This window comes from Botryllus schlosseri, chromosome 6 (genome assembly GCF_051294905.1).
Source record: "Botryllus schlosseri isolate E-star chromosome 6, Bs_hap1, whole genome shotgun sequence".
NCBI lineage: Eukaryota > Metazoa > Chordata > Ascidiacea > Stolidobranchia > Styelidae > Botryllus > Botryllus schlosseri.
Window position 1 is genome coordinate 29,787,801 of NC_137241.1, and position 19,580 is coordinate 29,807,380.

General features: G+C 39.3%; 2 protein-coding genes across 15 annotated transcripts in view; both read left to right on the forward strand.

Moving 5' to 3' along the window:
• Positions 1-19,580, forward strand: part of LOC145440621 (inositol 1,4,5-trisphosphate-gated calcium channel ITPR1-like) — a 214,386-nt gene that overhangs the window by 105,310 nt on the left and 89,496 nt on the right. The gene's annotated exons all lie outside the window — the stretch shown is intronic.
• Positions 2,704-19,002, forward strand: LOC145440650 (2-hydroxyacyl-CoA lyase 2-like). The gene is made up of 14 exons (XM_080318354.1): positions 2,704-2,992; positions 4,295-4,496; positions 7,081-7,209; positions 7,773-7,910; positions 8,351-8,434; positions 10,014-10,153; positions 10,427-10,562; positions 10,628-10,701; positions 10,760-10,864; positions 11,423-11,567; positions 16,199-16,382; positions 16,582-16,738; positions 17,708-17,813; positions 18,474-19,002. Exons 1-14 carry the CDS (start codon positions 2,858-2,860, stop codon positions 18,647-18,649), a joined length of 1,911 nt encoding a protein of 636 aa, XP_080174480.1. The 5' UTR covers positions 2,704-2,857; the 3' UTR covers positions 18,650-19,002.

Genomic DNA, 19,580 nt, shown 5'->3' on the forward strand with positions numbered 1-19,580 from the left:
ACTGGGCACCATTAAAATAGAATAAGATCGGACACTTGAAAAAATAAGAGGAATGTGTTCAGAAACTAGTACTTGCAGCATATATTTTGTAGTTTTATGGAGATTTACCAATTGAATATTATAATCACATTGAAATAAACCGAAATATTTTCAGCTGACACTCGTCAGGGATAACCGTCAGCAACAAATAGAGAATTAGAAGAAATATTGTATTTCAACAATCGTAACACCAAATATGTAAATTTGAGGCGAGTTCTAACGGTCTACGACAAGAAGGCTTAGCCGACTTCATAGACCTATGTAGTCAGACCAGGACTGGTTGTACGAATATTTTTTTTCACTCAGCTCATTTACAATACTGACAATTTTATCAACAAAATGCATCGTGAGATACAGTGCAAACAAAAACAAAACCGTCTTATCCCCGAAAACGATAACAGTAGCATATGCTAATGGGTTGAAATAATCTAACTCGGCTCAGCAAACATTCAAAATACAAGCTGCATCATACAACAAATAAATGAAGACAACATATTACTAAATCAACGTCACCATGAGTTTTACATCAGTTTGATTTCAAAAATTATCACAAAACATTCAGTTTCATTACATTTATAAATATCCCTTTCATTTAGGCCTAGCTATCATAAGCAGCAATTATATGGTGCAAAAATAATGCATTGAATTAAATACAGCTTCATCTGGAGACAAAATAGAGCAACTTTCTCCATGATACTTGTATGACAACCAGCGTGAAATGATCATTTTTTAAAAATGGTTTATATATTTTATAATTATTTGCGTCAGCTTACAATATTCTGATTTCATATCCTATAGTGCAAGATAGATGTTAGGCAGACTTGTAGATTTCAAGTTGAGCAACTCGAAATAATACTATTCAATTTACAAAACAAGAACTAGAACTAGAGGTAGGAATAATGAACTTTTAAAAACTAACTTACTAAAAATACGTAAGTAACTATCATTCAACAATTCAATTCTGAAGCAACATATTAATTTTTATTTTATTAGATAGGATTTCCACATGAACATCAGTACAAGTTTGAAACGGGAGGGAGGGATTTTGACCCCTAAAACCCATCCCTTGGCTACGACTCCGGTACCGGTAATATGAATCTGAGCTAGCAATAGTTGCAATTGCCAATTGCAAGAACATCACACTACAGAACACCAGTATCATGATTCACGTCACACATTTTCTAGTTGTTTTAAAATGAAATTATTTTTAAAATGTGCTCCTAAAACAAGAACTAGTCACTTTTCGAAATCCGCAACTAGAATTAGAAATACAGCTATTCCAAAAACCAGTATATAGATACTTGGCTGACGACGACCACGAACTTTGATTACTAGTTTGTACAAGGCTGATGTTGGCCCTTGAAATACATTGCATATATCAGTAAAACAAGAACATAACAAACAGCGCTGGCTTACAAAAACAGCACCGGCCACGCTAATCTGAAACGAGAACCCAGAACAGCTAAACAATCAACCATTTAGAGATGGTATGGCTTTTGTTTCCTGGCGTCACTCCTTGTTTACCATTCTAAAAGAAGCTGCTACACAAAATCCACCGAAGCGGAACAATCCTTTGGGACCGGCCAACCAATATAAGTTCTTCTTCTAGCTGGGCGTTTTCGTTATATTTTTTAGGTTTGAAACAATTTTTCTCATCATATCGAGCAAAAAGTCGCGTAACCATCAATATACCAGCAAATAGTAGCGAAGCGTTGCCGGAACCGTTTGCCAGGCGGTGGTGTCCGCAGTTTCCTTGGTAACAGTGCGACATGATTGGCTTGGCGGCGACTCGTCGTCATTTTTGTTCTTCCAAATTTTGTCAAGTTCACTGGCTTGCTGTTTGAAAGTCCTATGCGGCGTGAAACATTGTTACCTAAGATATGCATTTACACTGGATTTGAACTATAGGATGCAAACTGACAGATAGGATACGCAGTTACGCACTACGCAGCTGCTGAATTCACGCATCACTGACCGGGCTTTATCACGGGATTTTTTAGGAGGATTTGTCCTCCTTATTCAGGAAATCGAAAATATGTCCTCCTAGGACTTCCGTACGTCCTCCTTTTTGCCAACTCGTCACCCTGCATAGGTGCGAAATCTGGAATATGAACGTTCCAGCGGATCTTGTTCGGGGCGGACTGAAAATGACCTTTATTTCTTTAGTCAACGCAAGAGCATTTCCAGTAAAATTTTGAAATGACCAGTGTCCTAATCCGGTAATCTCACTTTTTTGATTATTTCTATTTCTCTACTAGTTGCTGACGATTACCCCTGACGAATGTCAGCTCAGGAGGGTGTCTGATCTCAAAGACTACTTCTTGTCGTTTCGGCATCTTCCTATCGTTCATTGTATTGCAGTCTTGTGATGTTTTGAAGTGATGAAATTTTGTGAATAAACTTGAACTTGAAATATTCGGGTTCATTTCAATATGACTAATTTGATTTGTGAAAAGTGTCCTCTTTACCGGATCTCAAAATATGGCAGCCCTACTTACGAAAGGCGACGTTCATGTTGTGGTCACTACTTAACTCGATTTAGATTCGAATACTCGGATTCGATTCGATTGTGTCCAGCCCACTGAGCTATATAAACAGCCCTAGTAATGGTCCGTCTAAATTTACTGGTTCCGTGAGCTGACACTTCGGAATTTGTTACAGAGCGTCACCTTACGGAAGTGTTTGTGCGATATTCGTTTACATAGCATGAAATAAGATTTCGGACTTTGGAACGTCGAGACATTGCTGTTCTGAAGCGGATTTATTGGGTCGTCAACTCGTCAATACATTGAAGGCTGAAGCTGCTGTAGGCAATAGGATGGCGGAAAAACTGGACTGGTTCATACACGAACTGTTATGGCAAAATTTGCTGCTCTTTCTTTTTGGAGCGATCGTCCTCGGAATATATTTGTTTGTGCAAAAGTTTGGACTCGTATATCAATTCTTTCATCAGGTAGGTCTCACTTTTCTGCTCTATAAAATGAAAGATTTAAGCTAGGCCCAGCGTACTGTGTTAGTCAATTAAGAAAAGTATTGTATGATTGCATTTATTTTTTGCATTCAATTCTATAGAGAGATAGAAAATTTTAGGCATTTCTTCATTATTCATCATTGCAAAAAGAAAACTTCATTCGTACTGAGGGAGTGGTTTGTCATCAAGTTGATTGAAAAAGTATTCATGAAATATTTATTCTCCTACCATAGCTGTTAATAACGTACCAGGGTCGTACACAGGGCTCCGAGTCATGGGTCCGTTTTACTCTAATAGTGTTGACCCAAGTCACGTCGAGTCATTTTCAATTCACCACTGACTGAGTCAAGTCGGGGAGCAGAGGGTCGAGTCCGAGTCATAGTGTTGAGACTCGAGTTCAAGTCATTATGACTGCTGTTCAGTTTCGAGTTTAAGTCATGTTCAATCCATTTTTTAACAACTTTCTCCGCGTGATATTGAATGCTTCGCATTCATAAATAGGCCCACTAATTTTCCTCGTTCTTAACAGTTGATGGCCCTATTTTTTCTGTTTTTCAAGTGGGCCTACCAGTTCTGATAAACGAAATACCAATAATGTGATAACTTTACTATTCTTTGAAGTTACAATAAAATGCAGCTTGTCTTAGCCGTCAGAGTCTCCACTCTCCAGTCTTGTGACTTGGTCGAGTCCTGCGCAATGACGCGAGTTGAAGTCCAGTAAATACACAAATTGACTCAAGCCGAGTTGAGTCATTTTCAGTATTTAAGTGACTCGAGTCAAGTCGAGTCACTCAAAAATCGCGATTCAAGTCACTACAATTGACAGCCCTACTGAACAGTGATGATTTTCATAGAATATGACAGATATAGTGTACCACAGCGGATAAAGGGGGGAGGAAAAACAAATAAATTTGATCCAAATTGCCTAATATAGATTATATATCCTGCAAAATGCTATGATGCACAATAGTAATCGCTGAGAAGGCTTAATAATGACATTGCCACTGCAATGCGTGTAGCCTACTGCAGTGTTTTGTATGGAAAGAAGAGGGGAAATATAATCAATCCAAATTACCCAATATTTTTAGTATGATGCACTCAAATACCCCACCTACTCAAGTTCCCCAATGATTAGGTTACCTATGGTAGATTATATATCATACAAAACGCAATAGCGTGTAATAATAATCATTGAGAAGGCTAAATAATCACATTGTAGGATAAATATTTAGCACTGAATTGAATATAGCATCTGGTTGATCAAATTGACTCCATGTCTCACAGGTGGATAAAACATCAAAACGACATGGCGGAGAAATTGTGGCCAACGTGTTGAAAGAACACGGAACTCAATTTTTGTTTACATTGGTTGGCGGCCATATTTCACCGATTCTCGTTGCTGCTGAGAAAATTGGTATTCGAGTTGTCGATACGCGACACGAAGTGACGGCTGTCTTTGCCGCAGATGCCGTAGCCAGGCTCTCAGGTTGGATCTCGTTGCATTTCTGCATTTAATGGTACGGTAGCCAATTTTCAATTAATTTACCTTGGACAGACTTGTACAAACTAACAATCTAGTCATTTAAATACTATTTTTTCAAGTACCGGTAGTTCTAGTACTACCGTAGTTCCAGTTGAAAATTTTGAAAGTAAATAGTTCTAGTGTAGTTCTATACTTGTGGATTTTGGAAAGCAATTAGTTCTAGTTCTAGTTCTACTTCTTTGAAAAGCAAGTACCGTAAACCGGGGTAACTTTGGACAATTTTCAACAATTCTGCTTTGTATCTCGGAAATGCTGGGGTGTAGGGGGGGGCAAGTTTTGTGTTTTTTAGGGGTCATGGAGCATAGATTAGAATTACCCAATCCAAAATCTTCATGGTCATAAATAAGTACCATATTTTTGTAAATTATCCGTGTCCAAAGTTATCCCTGCATGTGGGGTAACTTTGGACAATGTAGTTTTTTGTATGCCAATACACTCAATTGTTTATGAAACCTCGTAAATGAGGCTTATTTGGTAAGAGTTGATGAGAGCAGTGGCAAAAACTGAAACAAAATAGTATATGTCTGGCCTATTGCATGATATTTACCTAATCCCCCCCCCCAAAAAAAAAGTATATAGGCCTGGTAGTTTATGAATGCTAATGGACTCTTATTCATCTCTTATCTCAATTTTCCCTCATGCCTTCGCCAATTGGAACTTATAAATAACGTATGGTGATAAGGGGTATCCCACTGGCAGTGTCAGCAATCGACAGTGAACGTTGAACATGTTAACGTGATTTATTGCCGATTTCAAATATATTACTGTTCTTTAAAAGATACACTTTCCCTTTCCTATCTCCTCTGATGGATATATTTGTCGTAATTTACGATATCCCATATTTAGCAGGCGCATCTTTAGGAGTATGTGATAAGTTTTTGAAGTAGCTTACACCGGATTACAATCTCTCAGCTCATTGCCGACCAATTTTTTAATATTTTGGGAAACTCTTATTTATTAACCTTCTCATTCCATTTTAAAAAGCCATCAGACCGGTAATAAGGAATATAGTTGACCATACACTTTGACACAGATGAAGCAGCCACTTTCCAGAGCTCTAAATATCACATTTTCCATTGTCCAAAGTTACCCCGTTCTGATAAAATTTGACGGGGTAACTTTGGACATCACATTTTCTTGTATTGATCTAAGGATGAGCCCACTGAGATTTTTGCCATGGATTAAGACTGCTTAGAGGTATCTGCTGCCAAGTTTTCAATCGATGAATCACATGCTATCTATGTTTGGTTGTAAGAAGTTTAATGGTCATTAATTTTGATGAAATTGACCCCCGCCATTAATTTATCAATGTTGGGTCAAGTTTATCTGATAGTGAAATGAATTCACCTTCTATTGAGACTACTTGTGGTACTGTTGCCACATGAAAAAGAATTGGACATCCAACGGCAACCCTTTTCCATCAATAACCATTTAAATCTTTTACTGCTTAGTGTCCAAAGTTACCCTCAAGTCCAAAGTTACCCCGGTTTACGGTAGTTCTAGTTGAGTATTATACAAACCACGGTAAGTAGTTCTACTTTTAGTTCTAGTTGCGGATTTTGAAAAGTGAGTAGTTCTAGTTCTAGTTGCGCACTGTTGTGTGATGTTCTTGCAGCTATTGCTAGCTCAGAGTCATCACTAATAATAGTCGTGTAGCCATGAGGTGGGTTTGTTTCAGTATCAATATAATTGTTCAATTGTATAGTGAAGTTATGTACCTCCAAGTGTCTGTTATATGGTTTCTGTGCTTGAAAACATTAATGTTTGAATGATTAATGAGTGCTAGCATCATAAACCAAGGCTTATTATATTTATCAATGTTTGCTGCGCAACATGTGGTGTAATATTGTTTGCTATTCTAACCAGTGTTACGCAGATGTTGAAATTAACAAACTCTATTGAAAAATTGTCTCGTTGCCGCAAGATAGAAGCCAAAGCTTTGTTCTGTAGCCTATATCTATATATGGTTTTCCTATGGTATTTGTGTGGAGCACTTTTGCAACATTATCTTAGTCTTTATTCTATGTTTTTAAACAATGATCAGAGGCGACACTGAATAGCTAAATTTATTGTTATTAAAACCCGACCGACTTCTGATTTTGAGCCGAAACTGGTAAAACCAAGAACGAGAACCTTACCGATAACCCTGATATGTTCAGCTGATGTTCCAAAGATACTGCGTTATTAAATGAAATTCCAATAAAACCTCGAATATTACTGGCAACCCCATGTCATTGTTTGGATGCCTAAAAATATTATTTACTACAAATTTGGCTCAATTCCAACCCGTAGAAGCAAAGTCATTGGAGTAAAAATTTTGGATTTGAAAAAATAGCATTTACTTTGGGTAGTTCTATAATAACAAATAATAGGAGACAAATTTGGTGTGCAGCATTTTTAGGCAGCTCAGCAATTGTAGCCTACCAAGTAGCCAGTAAAGCTTGACGAAAAAGTTGATTTTGAACAGCCCTACTGAATATGTCTGACAATGCTGCTCCACGTAACTCCGTTGGTTTCTCTCTTTCAGGTCGAATTGGAGTAGCCGCGGTGACGGCCGGCCCGGGACTCACCAATACCGTGACCGCAGTTAAAAATGCACAAATGGCAGAATCTCCAATACTTCTCATAGGAGGGGCCGCACCGACTCTGTTGAAAGGTGAAACCTCTTTGGTTGAGTAGTGGAAAGTAGCCTACAAGATTAAAATGAGATCTCTTAGAGGTAGTCAGTAACAAAGTATTTCAACTATTTTGGAATAGCCTACTCAAGTAGATTTTGTCTACTTGCACTACTTGCTCAAGTGGTTATGATTTTAGACTATTTCTACTTAACGGTTTGCTAATAATTCTTACTTGTAGATTACGACATCTAGGGCGATTTTGACTACTTTAACCACCTCTGGATCTCACTGCTTTTCATCGATTTGAAGGATCATAATTTATATTCTAGTATGAACTATCAGTCTACGGTAGTTAGCTGACGTTCAACTAAACTGTATTTTAGAGTAGTTCTAGTTCTAGTCAATGATTTTGAAAATTGAGTAGTTCTGATTCTGGTTGTGTATTTCGAAAACGCAGTATTTGAACAGCTTCTTTGAGGTACAGAACTTCAATATCCAATTGAATAGTATATACTAATATACTATTCAATTGTATATTGAAAACGCAGTAGTTTGCACTAGCCTGATTCTAGTTACTGATAGGAATCATCATGCATTTCAGGGAGGGGCGCCTTGCAGGATATCGACCAAATGTGTTTGTTCAAACCGTTATGCAAATTTACCGCTCGAGTCACGAGAATTCGAGATATCGTGCCAACGGTAAAGCAAGCCATCGCTTGCGCGCAGTCTGGGACTCCAGGTGAGGTTTGTTGTGGAATGTGGCCCAGGGTATTCATGTCATTGCTAGGGCGGGGCAAAATCAGGTATCTGTTGCACTCTGTGACAATGATGGGGTTTGACCGCGACTTCGCAGATATATCATTTCCAGTAATGTCTGTAGCTTTGTAGTGCATGTTTTGTTTGCTGTTATACGACTGATAGAGGTTTCAAAGCTTCCGCAGTGGAAAATGCTGTCCAAACAATAATTTTCGTTCGTAAAATTATCTTTTAGTGGTAAGAATAGCTTAGTTTCAGTATTTGACATGAATCATCACAATTCACAATTATTACTCGAATCAGATTTGACTACTGGAATCATTGTGCCCAGCCCTGGTCATTGCTATGTCAAATTTTCATTGACTACCATTGTTGCATTGGTATATTGAATACGTATCACATTTGACAATTTGTATTGAACAGGACCGGTGTTCATTGAATTCCCTATCGACGTTTTATATCCATACGAGCTGGTGCAAAAAGAGCTTGGAGCTGCTGGTGGGTCTGGTAAGTCGATATCTATGTTATACTGCAAGATTGTACACTAAACATACGGATAGCGTTATGTAAATCTCGTGAAGCATATGCAAAAAAATTTTGCTCAATTTTTTGACAATATGGTTGTCACAAAGTTGTGTAGCCGTTAATTCGTCAAAAATGCTACTCTGTCGCACTTCCTACTGGGCTCAGCCACTAGACCAGTGATTCTTAAACGGGATGCACACGAACCCGGGGTTTCGCTGGATGTCAAGACACACACTCAACTCGTACAGCGAAACTGTTTTGAAGTAAATTTCATTGTCTTTTTGATTTGTGTGAAAATAATTTTTGAAAGGTTTTGTTCTTTTAAAACCAGTTGTTGTTGGTGCGCAGTAGGGTTGTTCAAAAATTTGTTTGGGAATTCCGGGTAGGTTGGTAGGTTGCTAAAAAAATCGCTGCACAACAAATTTGGCTCGATTCCAACTGTTATATGTTAACGCACAGGAGTTATTTTTAAAAATTACAACAAAATTTTCAAATTTGACACTCAACCCCATGAAATTGTTGAGTTGTCTACAAAAACGATGCAAAACAAATTTGACGCAATTTCAACCGTAGCAGTGAAGTTATTTGAGTTTTTCAATCATAATTCTGGGATTACCCACCGTCTAGGCCAGAGGTTCTCAACCTTTTCTTGACCGTGGCCCATGTTCTGGTTTGAAAATGTTCTGTGGCCCACTTCTTAGTCTAGCTAGGCCATTCTTGCGAATCAAAAATTTTCAACTGCAATCACTTCGCTTCTTGAAATTGAGCAAAAATGGTTACACATTGTTCTTTTAGACAACCTAACAACTTCATGGGGATGGCAGTTAAATTTGAAAAGTTTTTTTAGAATTTTTAAAAATAAATTCAAAATTTTCAACTCCTGTGCGTTCAGATCTGCCAGTTGGAGTCGAACCAGCGTTTTATAGGCAACCAAACAATTTAAACAGTGAATTCCCGGGATAAAAGATAATTTTGGACACCCCTAATGCGCAGTTCTTTTTCTGCACCAGTATTCTTCAGTAATGTGTTAGATGTGTAGGCGGTAGATTTTTTCTGTGGCTCAGCGAAAATGTGAGGTTTGCCGAAGTCTTGCAGATTAGCGTAAGGGTTTGCCAGGCAGTAAAGGTAAAAACAACTGCCCATAACCAAATAGGACAGGTATGGTGTTTGACAAATGTAACTAAAATATCTTTTGGTCTCCGCCGGTAAATCGTCGATAATATGCTGACCCTTCGAATGGTCTCACAGATTATGCGAGTTCAGGAATTCTAAGTTTGCATGCTTTGATGATGTTGACATCCTGAGTTCACGTGATCAGGAAATCATATGATTGATTTTCGATGACATCAGATATTAGCAAGCCGGTGCTATCACGCTACAAAATAATTTGCTCCTGGCCTGGATGACTCTGTTATATCGAGTCTGGTGCCTATACCTTGCTTATCTGTATACTGCATTTCACACGATTACGTTTTGTTATGCATGTTATCGATTTGCACTGTTGGCAAATAAAACTCTCTAACATGGTATGTGTAGGCTCAGTTATATTTTTTATTCGAAGGTACCGGTTCGAAATCACTTCAGCAACGTGTCGTGCAATGGTACTTGAACAATCATCTGTGCAATCTGTTCGCGGGGGCCTTCGAACCTCGGGACATGACTCCCCTTCCGGTACATTTTCCGAGAGCGACCCAGGACCAGGTATCCAATGACTTGTACGAAGTATTTGTTCAAAAATATTTCACATTTTATGAATCATATTTTTATGGATTTTTTCCAATCTACTTGTTCGAAAATATTTCGCATCTTCATAATCATTTTGTGATAAATATTTTCCATGGACTTGTAGACAGTATTATTACAAAATTTAATGAATTTTTATCATTGACTTGTAAAAAATATTTGTTGAAAAAATATTTCGCATTTTCATAATTATTTTTTCCAAACTTTTTTTCAATATTATTTTTATTGTAGATACAAAATTGCGTGGAATTGATTAGCCGAGCCAAGAGGCCCGTGTTTGTGTTGGGAAGTCAGTCGACCTTACCGCCTGTTGCCGCTGACGATTTGAGGACAGCATTGGAACAGATGCAGATCCCTTGTTTTCTGGGTAATTTTGCTAATGTTTTAGTAGAAGTACATCGTCATTGACCGCCTTGAAAATAACATTTTCAGGAGGCATGTGTCGAGGCTTGCTTGGGAAAAACTCTCCGATTCACATTCGTCAGAACAGAAAAGGAGCTCTGAAGGTTTGTGGCAGTTTGTGATGTAGCGCAGAACGAGTTTGGTTTCAATTCATTTTTTCAGGATGCAGACGTCGTGATTCTAGCCGGTGCTGTATGTGACTTCAGACTCGGTTACGGGAGAGTTTTGCCGCGACGCGGAAAAGTGATCGCGATTAACCGCAACAAGGTGATGTACGGTAGTGTGTTATACCTAGCGTAGTTTGTTTGGATTGCTGGATTTTTGAGCTATCACCTTCACCGATAAACAGGCTGATATTCAAAAGACTGCTTTTTCAAATTCGATTATAATTTACGAGTATGGCTGCTTCATAGTTTTTTCAAAACTAGGTCGGAATAGAGTTACTGAATTCACAAATCTTTGTTGAAATTCCAAATTAAAAATAAATACAACAAAAATCGAGTTGATTACATATCAAAACAGAGTCTTCTCTCATAAGCATGAGAGTAGCAAAGGTCTGTTCACCGAGTTTAACTCGTTTTACACTATGCAGCTCTCCTGTAGCAGGCAAACCAGAAATGAGATAAGAATTGAGACGAGAGCATGGAAATACTTCATCAATTATTTGATTAGAATTAACCACCGCCATTTTGCTTTAATTACTCTAATTTGACAACTAGAATGGTAGAGTTGTCCAAGTCTTGAGTGACGCTCTGGTGCTTGTAACTGTGCCTGCTGTACTGCAATACTGGTGTTGTATTGTCAATTTAACTTGTCTTGTTTCAGGATCAACTGTACAAGAACTCCGACATGTTCTGGCGTCCGACTTTGGCCATTCAAGCCGACCCAGCGAGCACCATACTCGCCATTGCTCAGCGACTCACCAAAGGTTATTCCTGCCCGGCGGATTGGCCAGAAAAACTCAAAAAAGGTACTCGTTGAGTAGGGTTGTTCCAAAATAAGTTTTTTAATGTTCAATATCGAGTTCAAGTCAGGTTCGACTCGCTTCTGTGAAATTCTTGGGCTTTATCGATGACCTCGCTTTCATAACATACTCATTTTCCTCATTCTAAACCAGTTTATTCAATCAGGTAAAAGTTTCTGGGCTTACTTTTCTATTGTTGGTTCTGATACCCGAGACTTGAAGAAGTCATATAGAACAGTGCTCTTCAACCGGGGTGGTCGTACACCCTAGGGTGTACCAGAATTTGCAAAGGGTGTACCACTCGGATGGGGTGTACAGGGGTGTACCAGATCCGAATTACTATGAGCCGATGGCTAGCTATCACAAAGGTAGGTTTATGGGTCAGTACAGGTTGACGCACAGGTTAACGAGCGATATGGTACGATGTTATCTCAAAGGTAATACTCAGGGATATCTAGAACTCCTAGACTTCTAGATATCCCTGGGTAATACTGTACACCGCTTGATTGTGATGTTATAAGCAAATATTTCTCCTATTCATTTAGCCGTCGGCAATAGACCAATGGTTCCGGTTGGTGTTGGAAAGTATGCAGTTAACAAACATGTGTTCAGCTATAGCAGGGGTGGGCAATTATTTTACTCCGCGGGCCAAATGAGAAGTAGAAAATACGTTGGCGGGCCAAGTGGAAATTTTTAGCTATATTATCCAGTGTGTTTCAATTTCTAAATTATACTGTTAATATATGCTGCTCAGTGTTGATGTTAGCTAATGAGAAAGTGGCGGTTAATTAATGAAATAGCTATCTGCCGTCATGATTCGAAACAATGTTAAATATGATACGTTTTTAACTCTTTTTAAACCCTATCGACGTTCTTCTATTAAGACACTAAAACAGTTGTTCTCGAACTTATTTTAGGAACGCTCCGCTTCATGATAGTGAAAATGTTCACGCCCAATCCAACGGATGGTTTAATGCCATGGAAGGTTATAGTTGTTGATGAGGGAATTCTATAATATCAAATTTGGACAATACACAGAGCAATAACTATACTATGAGCTTGGAGTAAATCGCGCAGGGCGCGAAAAAAAAATACATTTACCTTCGGCTTCGCGCCTCCCTTCAGATGCTTTCGCGGCCCCCAGTTCGAGAGCCACTGCACTGAAATGTATATGGGATAGTACAAAGCTTGGTCGCTTTGGTCGCTGTATTCCGAGTAGTGTGCAGCTCGAATAGCCTTGATGTTGAGCGAAGTTTGCAGTTTTCCTGAAGTTCGCCCTCTCTTGACCGAGAGCTTTGTGTTTTTGTCATAATTCAAACCCTTACTTCCGCCGACATGATTGGCAAAAACTAAAATGACGGGTCTACTTCTAACTCCAGTATACAAATATTAGTGCGCTAAACCCTCTATGAATTTCAGCTTTCGATTTCCTCTTTTTGACATGAACTTTCATCATTTATGGGTGATAGATATTAGGTATGATGATGATGATGAGTCATATAGCAGTCGCGAGCACTGATTGACTGGTTTTACCAACTACGGATTTGGAAATGCCTCACGTAACGATTTGAAACTCGTACCGTATAATGCGTAATGTGACAATCGCAAATAAGAAGGTTTGACCTAAACTATGGAAAGAGTGATTTCTTATGGATTTAATTGTTGCTCATACTTTGCCACAATGCCTTTATTTTGAATCTGGAGTACGCATGAAAGGTATATGTAGGAAGCGTAGTCGTGACATATTAATGAACAGGCTTCAAAGCAAACGAATTGCCTGTTTAGTTGATACAGCCTAAATTTTAGTCCACGCATCATCATTAAAAAAGCAGGTTGTATGTTAAGAATTCCAAGCAACCTTTCGCGGGCCGCACAGGATGGCTTCGCGGGTCGCATTTTGCCCGCGGGCCGCACTTTGCCCAGGTCTGAGCTATAGTCATTTGTCTTTAATTGATTTTTGAGGAAACCGCCGCGATAGCTCAGACTTCTTGAATCGGTACTTCCTACCCGGCGTTAATAAATACCGCAATGCACATGAATGAAGTGACGTAGCCAGCCAGGGTCGAAACAGCTTCCATGTTGAAATCGAAACCCTTTTGTTTTAAAATGCCGATTTTATATCCAATATTTCGCCATACATTTGCAATTTAGTATTTTGTTATTAGTGATGCCAATTAGCGACAATAGACTGTATATAGCGGCATACGATCTGAGGTTACTGACATCTCTTCCAGCCCACGTGCTACTATCGACTGTGTGTGGTGTGAGGCAAGCCTGATACGCAGTAGGCTGGTGCGCCTGCTATCATCGCTGATCTGAATTACCGCTTCTGCAGCAGTAGCTTTACCTACTTTCTCCCCAATACTGTTACATTTAGGTTGATTATCGTTCGTAATGTCATGCTGTTTTGGTGCTGACACGAAATAAATTCCAATTTGCGTGGCGGGCGGCCTAATTGGCTGCGAATAAACTCTGTGACCAAATACTATTTTATTCAAATCCAATTTTTTTGACGGCAATAACTCCGCTTCTACTGGTTGGAATTGAATCAAATTTGAAGAACATCATTTTTATAGACAACAGAAAAATTTCACATTTTTCGTTATTTATTTTTATATAATAAATAGAAACTTTCTTCTCCCGTAGCCATGCGGCTACTGGTTGGAATTGAACCAAATTTGGTGTGTAGGCTTAAGGTAGGTAACCTAACAATTTTATCAAGTAGCCAGTACGATTTGAGGAAAAAAGTCATTTTTGAAGACCCCTAATGAACAGGGGTGTACGAGTTTTGAGCGAACGTTAAAAGGGTGTACCACGCCGAAAAAGGTTGAAGAGCACTGATATAGAATATGTCGAGTTATATCGTCGCAGTGGAATCAAAGTGTCTTATGTCCAGTTTTCAAATTTTGAAGCTCCCTTTTTCAAACTTGCAAAAAAATCGACTTTTCGAAAATTTTTCTATTTCTTTCGGTCATATCTTAGCTATGGTTATGTCCAGGCCGTGTTATTTTTGGCATTTCAGGAGCCCGATGCCAAAACTGCCAAAAATAAAAATTTGAAAATTCCAAAAATAAGCAATTTTTGGCATATGCCAAAAATAACACGGCCTGCCAAATAGTGTATTTCGTTCATGGTGTTGCGTTAACAGGACCGCGTTACAAGCAAGAAGAGCGTTTGTGAAAGGCAGGTTTCTTAATCTGGGTCCAGCCCACCCATTAGGGGTGAAAGCATGGTGTCCTAAATGGTGTGGGCACAGCGAGATTGAACGGCTGACTGCATTTGGTTTACGTCATACTTTCCATTTGTCCAAAGGCAATTTTACGACCATTTTCGACCGGCTTGTCGAGCGCTAAATTTGATAAAATGGGTATCAATGAGAAGCTGCCGCAGTACTGATTATTAAAATATAAATTATATTCTGCTCATGGAACTGGAACTCCTAAAATCAACCACGATTTTTGCATTGTGATCGAGTTGAACATTGTGACGCAACAAACTGTCTGGCTATTTCTGAGCTGCATAGTCTCGTTTTGCCAGACAGTCTTTTGCGTCGATGTTCTTAAACAAGCTAACCTTCCCAGGACTCTTCCATGCGAGTTGGTAATATTAAAGCCACCTGAAGTGAAAAAATGTCCTCCGAAAATATATCGGTAGACTGAAGGAGAAATGATAGTCGGGCCACTAAATAGAATGCGTTGAGAGACAACACAGGAAACTCCTGGAAAAGGATCGGGAAGAAAATTATTTCTGCGATGAGATCGATGGCACTGGCGAAGTGATCTCTTTTCATGATGCATGGAAGCCGGTTCGGCCCTCCAAAGATTTTGAAGCTCTGAAAACCTTTTGTGGATGACTGGCAACATTCTTTCCCTCAGCGGCTACCGTTGAAGCCGATATTTCCCAGATTCGCTGGGCGAGAAATGAATTTGGGAGAAACTTAGCTGACCTGAGTTTGGAAGCACCGCTACAGTGCAAACGATTTAAGTCTATTCAACATCTGTGACAATCAGCTGTTGAGCGTGTTTGTTAGGCTTTTCTTTCTTTTTTGCTTATTGACACCGATTCCGATGGATACTGCACATTTTGTGGTTTCGTTTGATATAATTAACCAATGAAATCGTTAGGTTTTTTCTTCTCTTATTGTTTGTTGGCACTGATTACGTGGATGCTGCACATTTTGTGGTGTCTTTTGACAAATTAGCCCAAATAAAGCGTTTTCGTGACTAATTCGAGCATGAAACTATCTATTTAGAGGGCGATGCCAAAACTACCAAAAATAAAAATCGAAAAATGCCAAAAATAAGTTATTTTTGGCAGTTTTGGCATATGCCAAAAATAACACGGCCTGGTTATGTCTGTCTCAGTGTATCAAAGTTAATCGGGCCCAAAATATGTTTGAAAGAAGATGAAAACTTCACTCAAAGTTAATTTTCTCAAAATGTGTAAAATGGACATAAGATACTTTGATTCCACTGCGACGATATGTGCAATGACTTGAGTACAAGTCGAGTCAAATTGTCGAGTCTGCAAAATATTGTGGCTTGAGTCATGACTTGAGTCATTACAACCCTGGTAAATACTATTTTCAAAATCTCAATTTGGGATTTTCATATTAAATGCGCTAATCTCTGAATCAGGTGACGAAGAGAAAGAATCGGCCAACGAGAAAAAAGCGGAAGATCCCACCGACGTACATTTGAATCCTCTCAAGGTTCTTCACAACCTGGACCAAGTTTTAAACGACAACAGCATTCTTGTGGCCGATGGAGGAGACTTTGTCGGCTCTGCAGCTTACATCGTCAGGCCAAGAGGACCGCTCAGGTCTCATCTCGTTACTATAGCTCAGTGGCTCTCAACCACGGCTCCCTGAGCCAGTCTCGGCGGTACCGCTATAGGAGTGGCTAGCAAACATCCATTTTTTCTTGCTTGAAAGTCGCCAATGCTAGAAAGTTCCAACGTTGCTTCTACTTCTACTCAAGTAGCAACCATGATTACTTTGACCATCCCTGTCCTGTTGCAGATGGCTCGACCCGGGGGCGTTTGGTACTCTTGGCGTCGGTGGCGGGTTCGCTTTAGGTGCAAAGCTGGTTCGGCCCGAATCTGAAGTTTGGATTGTATATGGAGACGGCTCGTTGGGATACAGTGTTGCTGAGTTTGATACTTTCGCGAGACATAAGGTGCGGATCTTCACTACGGTTGGGCACAATGATTCGAGTTCTCAAATCTGAATCGAGTATTAATTCTAACGAGTCGAGTAATGAGAGATGACTTTCGAGTACTGAAAATATACGCTCCTCGCTGTCAAGAGTTGCTTTATCAACGAGAATTATGGTTTCGATACTATTTTCTACTGTGGAAAGCTGTAAACCTCGGTTGGTCTTATCGCAGCATACCAAACATGTAGTGCACCAAGATACACGCGTTACTGGGAATGAAATATCTGTGAAGTCGTGATCAACCAACAACATTGTCACACAGTGCAATGAAATAGGTAGGGTCGAAAAACACCAAATTTTCTTTGATGTGTTGTGGAACTGGCATTATAGTCTTTGTGGTCGCATAGAATGTTCATATTTGAACTTTCATATCTTTCATACTGTTTTGACATCATTACGGATGTAATCAAGTTGCAAGGTTCCGAGTTACCAGTCAATCGTACTGTCATAGTTTTCACTCGAGACATTTTCAAATCAGTACCGAGTCCGAGTCTAAGAATGTGCATTCACTGTTCAGTTTCTGGTCCAAGTCTAATTCAACCCACTTCTCCATAACTCTACTAGGGAAATATTGAACGCCTTTTATTCATAATATACAAATCTTCCTCACTTTCAAGTTTCTGGCCCCAATTAGCAAGTACAATTACTGATAGACAAAATAACGACAACTTTACACTTTGAAGCCACAAGCCTGTCTTGGACGTCTGAGTTTCGAGTCATATCACTTGGTCGAGTCATTTTCAGTATTAAAGAAATTGACTCAAGTTGAAACGCTACTCAACTCAACTTGAGCCATGAGTCAACTTGAGTGATACTCGACTCGAAGTCTGATGCTCGATTCAGAATCAAAGTACTCGCGCACTTGATTTTGCCCAGCCCTAGTCAAAATGCAAGTGAGTACACCAGTGCTAAAGTGATTTCTTGTCCTAGCTGCCTGTAATTGCCCTGGTTGGCAACGACGCTGGATGGACGCAAATTGCTCGCGACCAAGTCCCGTTATTCGGTACCAATGTGGCTTGCGGTCTCGAATTTTCAGGTAACGATTTTTTGACAACTTTAGGTCTGCTATGTACCATGAACCAAGCTAATGAATAGAGGGGGTCTGTAACAAACTACTTCCACTTGTTTGGACTACTCAAATAGGTTTTGTTCACTTTTGTTACTTATAATTTTAGACTACTTCTACTTAGAGAGCTTTTATACGAAATTCTGATTACAACAAGTTCGAGAAAGTAGACACTTTTACAAACTAAAAAAAGATAAAACGGGTAAATTGAAATTTTTTACAGGAAATACTCTTGTGTTGACTAGATGAAAATATGTCACTTTTCCAACTCGACTCCCGAAAAACCCGATGTGACGTAGTTTAGGTTGTGGTTGACTATTTTTTATTCATCCTTGCCGTCAATATCCAGATTCCGTGTCATTTATGGCGTTTGTTTGTTGTGCCTGTACAATCGCCTGGCTGTCAAAGCAAAAAATAAGGACATTTGGCCGTCCTCGGACGACATTTTCGATTTCTTGTAAAAGCAGTACAAATCCTAAAGTAGGACGTACGGTAACCCTACTTTCATGAGCAAAATTGTCATATAAACACCGCGGAATAGCCCCTGTATCTTCTCAAACGGAATGTATTTTCAAGGTTTATTGATTTTTTATAATCCAAATTCGAAATTCCATGGTGTTTTCTTTTCAGATTACCACACGGTAGCGGAAGGTTACGGTGGGCATGGTTTCCTGATGCAGCGCGGCTCTGACATCACAGAAATCCTCAAAAATGCGCAGAAGCTTGCCAAAGAAGGAGAAAAACCAGTTTTACTAAATTGCTTAATCGGTAAAACCAATTTCCGAGAAGGCTCGATCTCAGTGTGACGAATCTGCTGAGTCCATGATTTTGGTCGTTCATACACAGCAATGCGAAATGAGTATGAAACTGGCCGTTTCGATACTGTTTTACATCAATATTCCTGTACTGTTCCGGATCAACCCTATCACAGCTTCAGAGGTCCTGTTGATGTATCAATGATTAATTTTGGTGGGCGATATTCTCGATCGATATTGATGCCGAATAAGGTTTATTTTATTGGATTATAAACTAATTTTATTGTTATCATATACGGATTACATTAACTGATATGCATTTTTAGACTAATTTGGTTATTTACTCTACCTTTCCGTGTTTGTATGATTCACATGTGACGTTTACAAATAGATCTCGAATCTCGATCATCCACATCGTTCCAATGATAGTATGTCTGATCTTGTCATGTCAGTAGGTGTCAGCATAGTAGGCCTAGTCGTGTGGTGGAGATACGTAGTGTTTTGTGTTCAGCAGGTTTGTAACCAAGCCAAAAGGTTCCGAGTCACCAGAATTCTGTACGGCCACAAAAGGACTCGGGGACTTAATTGAATATTCAGACAGTTATACTTCCGATTAATATAGATTATATTGATAGAGATTAACCGGAAACCCCTTCAAGTCTGCAGTAGTATCAGTATCCGTTTATTAACAATTTCGTCAGAACGATACACCACAAGACTGCGATACAATGAAAAGACAGGAAGGTGTCGAAGCGACATGGAGTAATCTTTGAAATCAGACACCCCAGCTGGAACAAGGCGACGTAAAGAAGTGGGATGTACAGTGCACACTGAATGAGAAGTAATAGAAAACAACACAAAAAGGACGAGCGATAAGGATGAAGTGGTATCTGTACGTAGGCTGACATCGCCACTTTACATCCACCCGATCGTCCGCGTCTAACTGCTTCAATGATGCGGGCGAAATTGCACTATCTTTTTC

Coding starts and splice junctions, on each gene's coding strand:
- LOC145440650 (XM_080318354.1), top strand. CDS start 2,858: ATGGCGGAAAAACTGGACTGGTTCATACACGAACTGTTATGGCAAAAT. Junction 7,911..8,350: donor CGCGCAGTCTGGGACTCCAG/GTGAGGTTTGTT, acceptor TGTATTGAACAG/GACCGGTGTTCATTGAATTC. Junction 16,739..17,707: donor ATACTTTCGCGAGACATAAG/GTGCGGATCTTC, acceptor TTCTTGTCCTAG/CTGCCTGTAATTGCCCTGGT.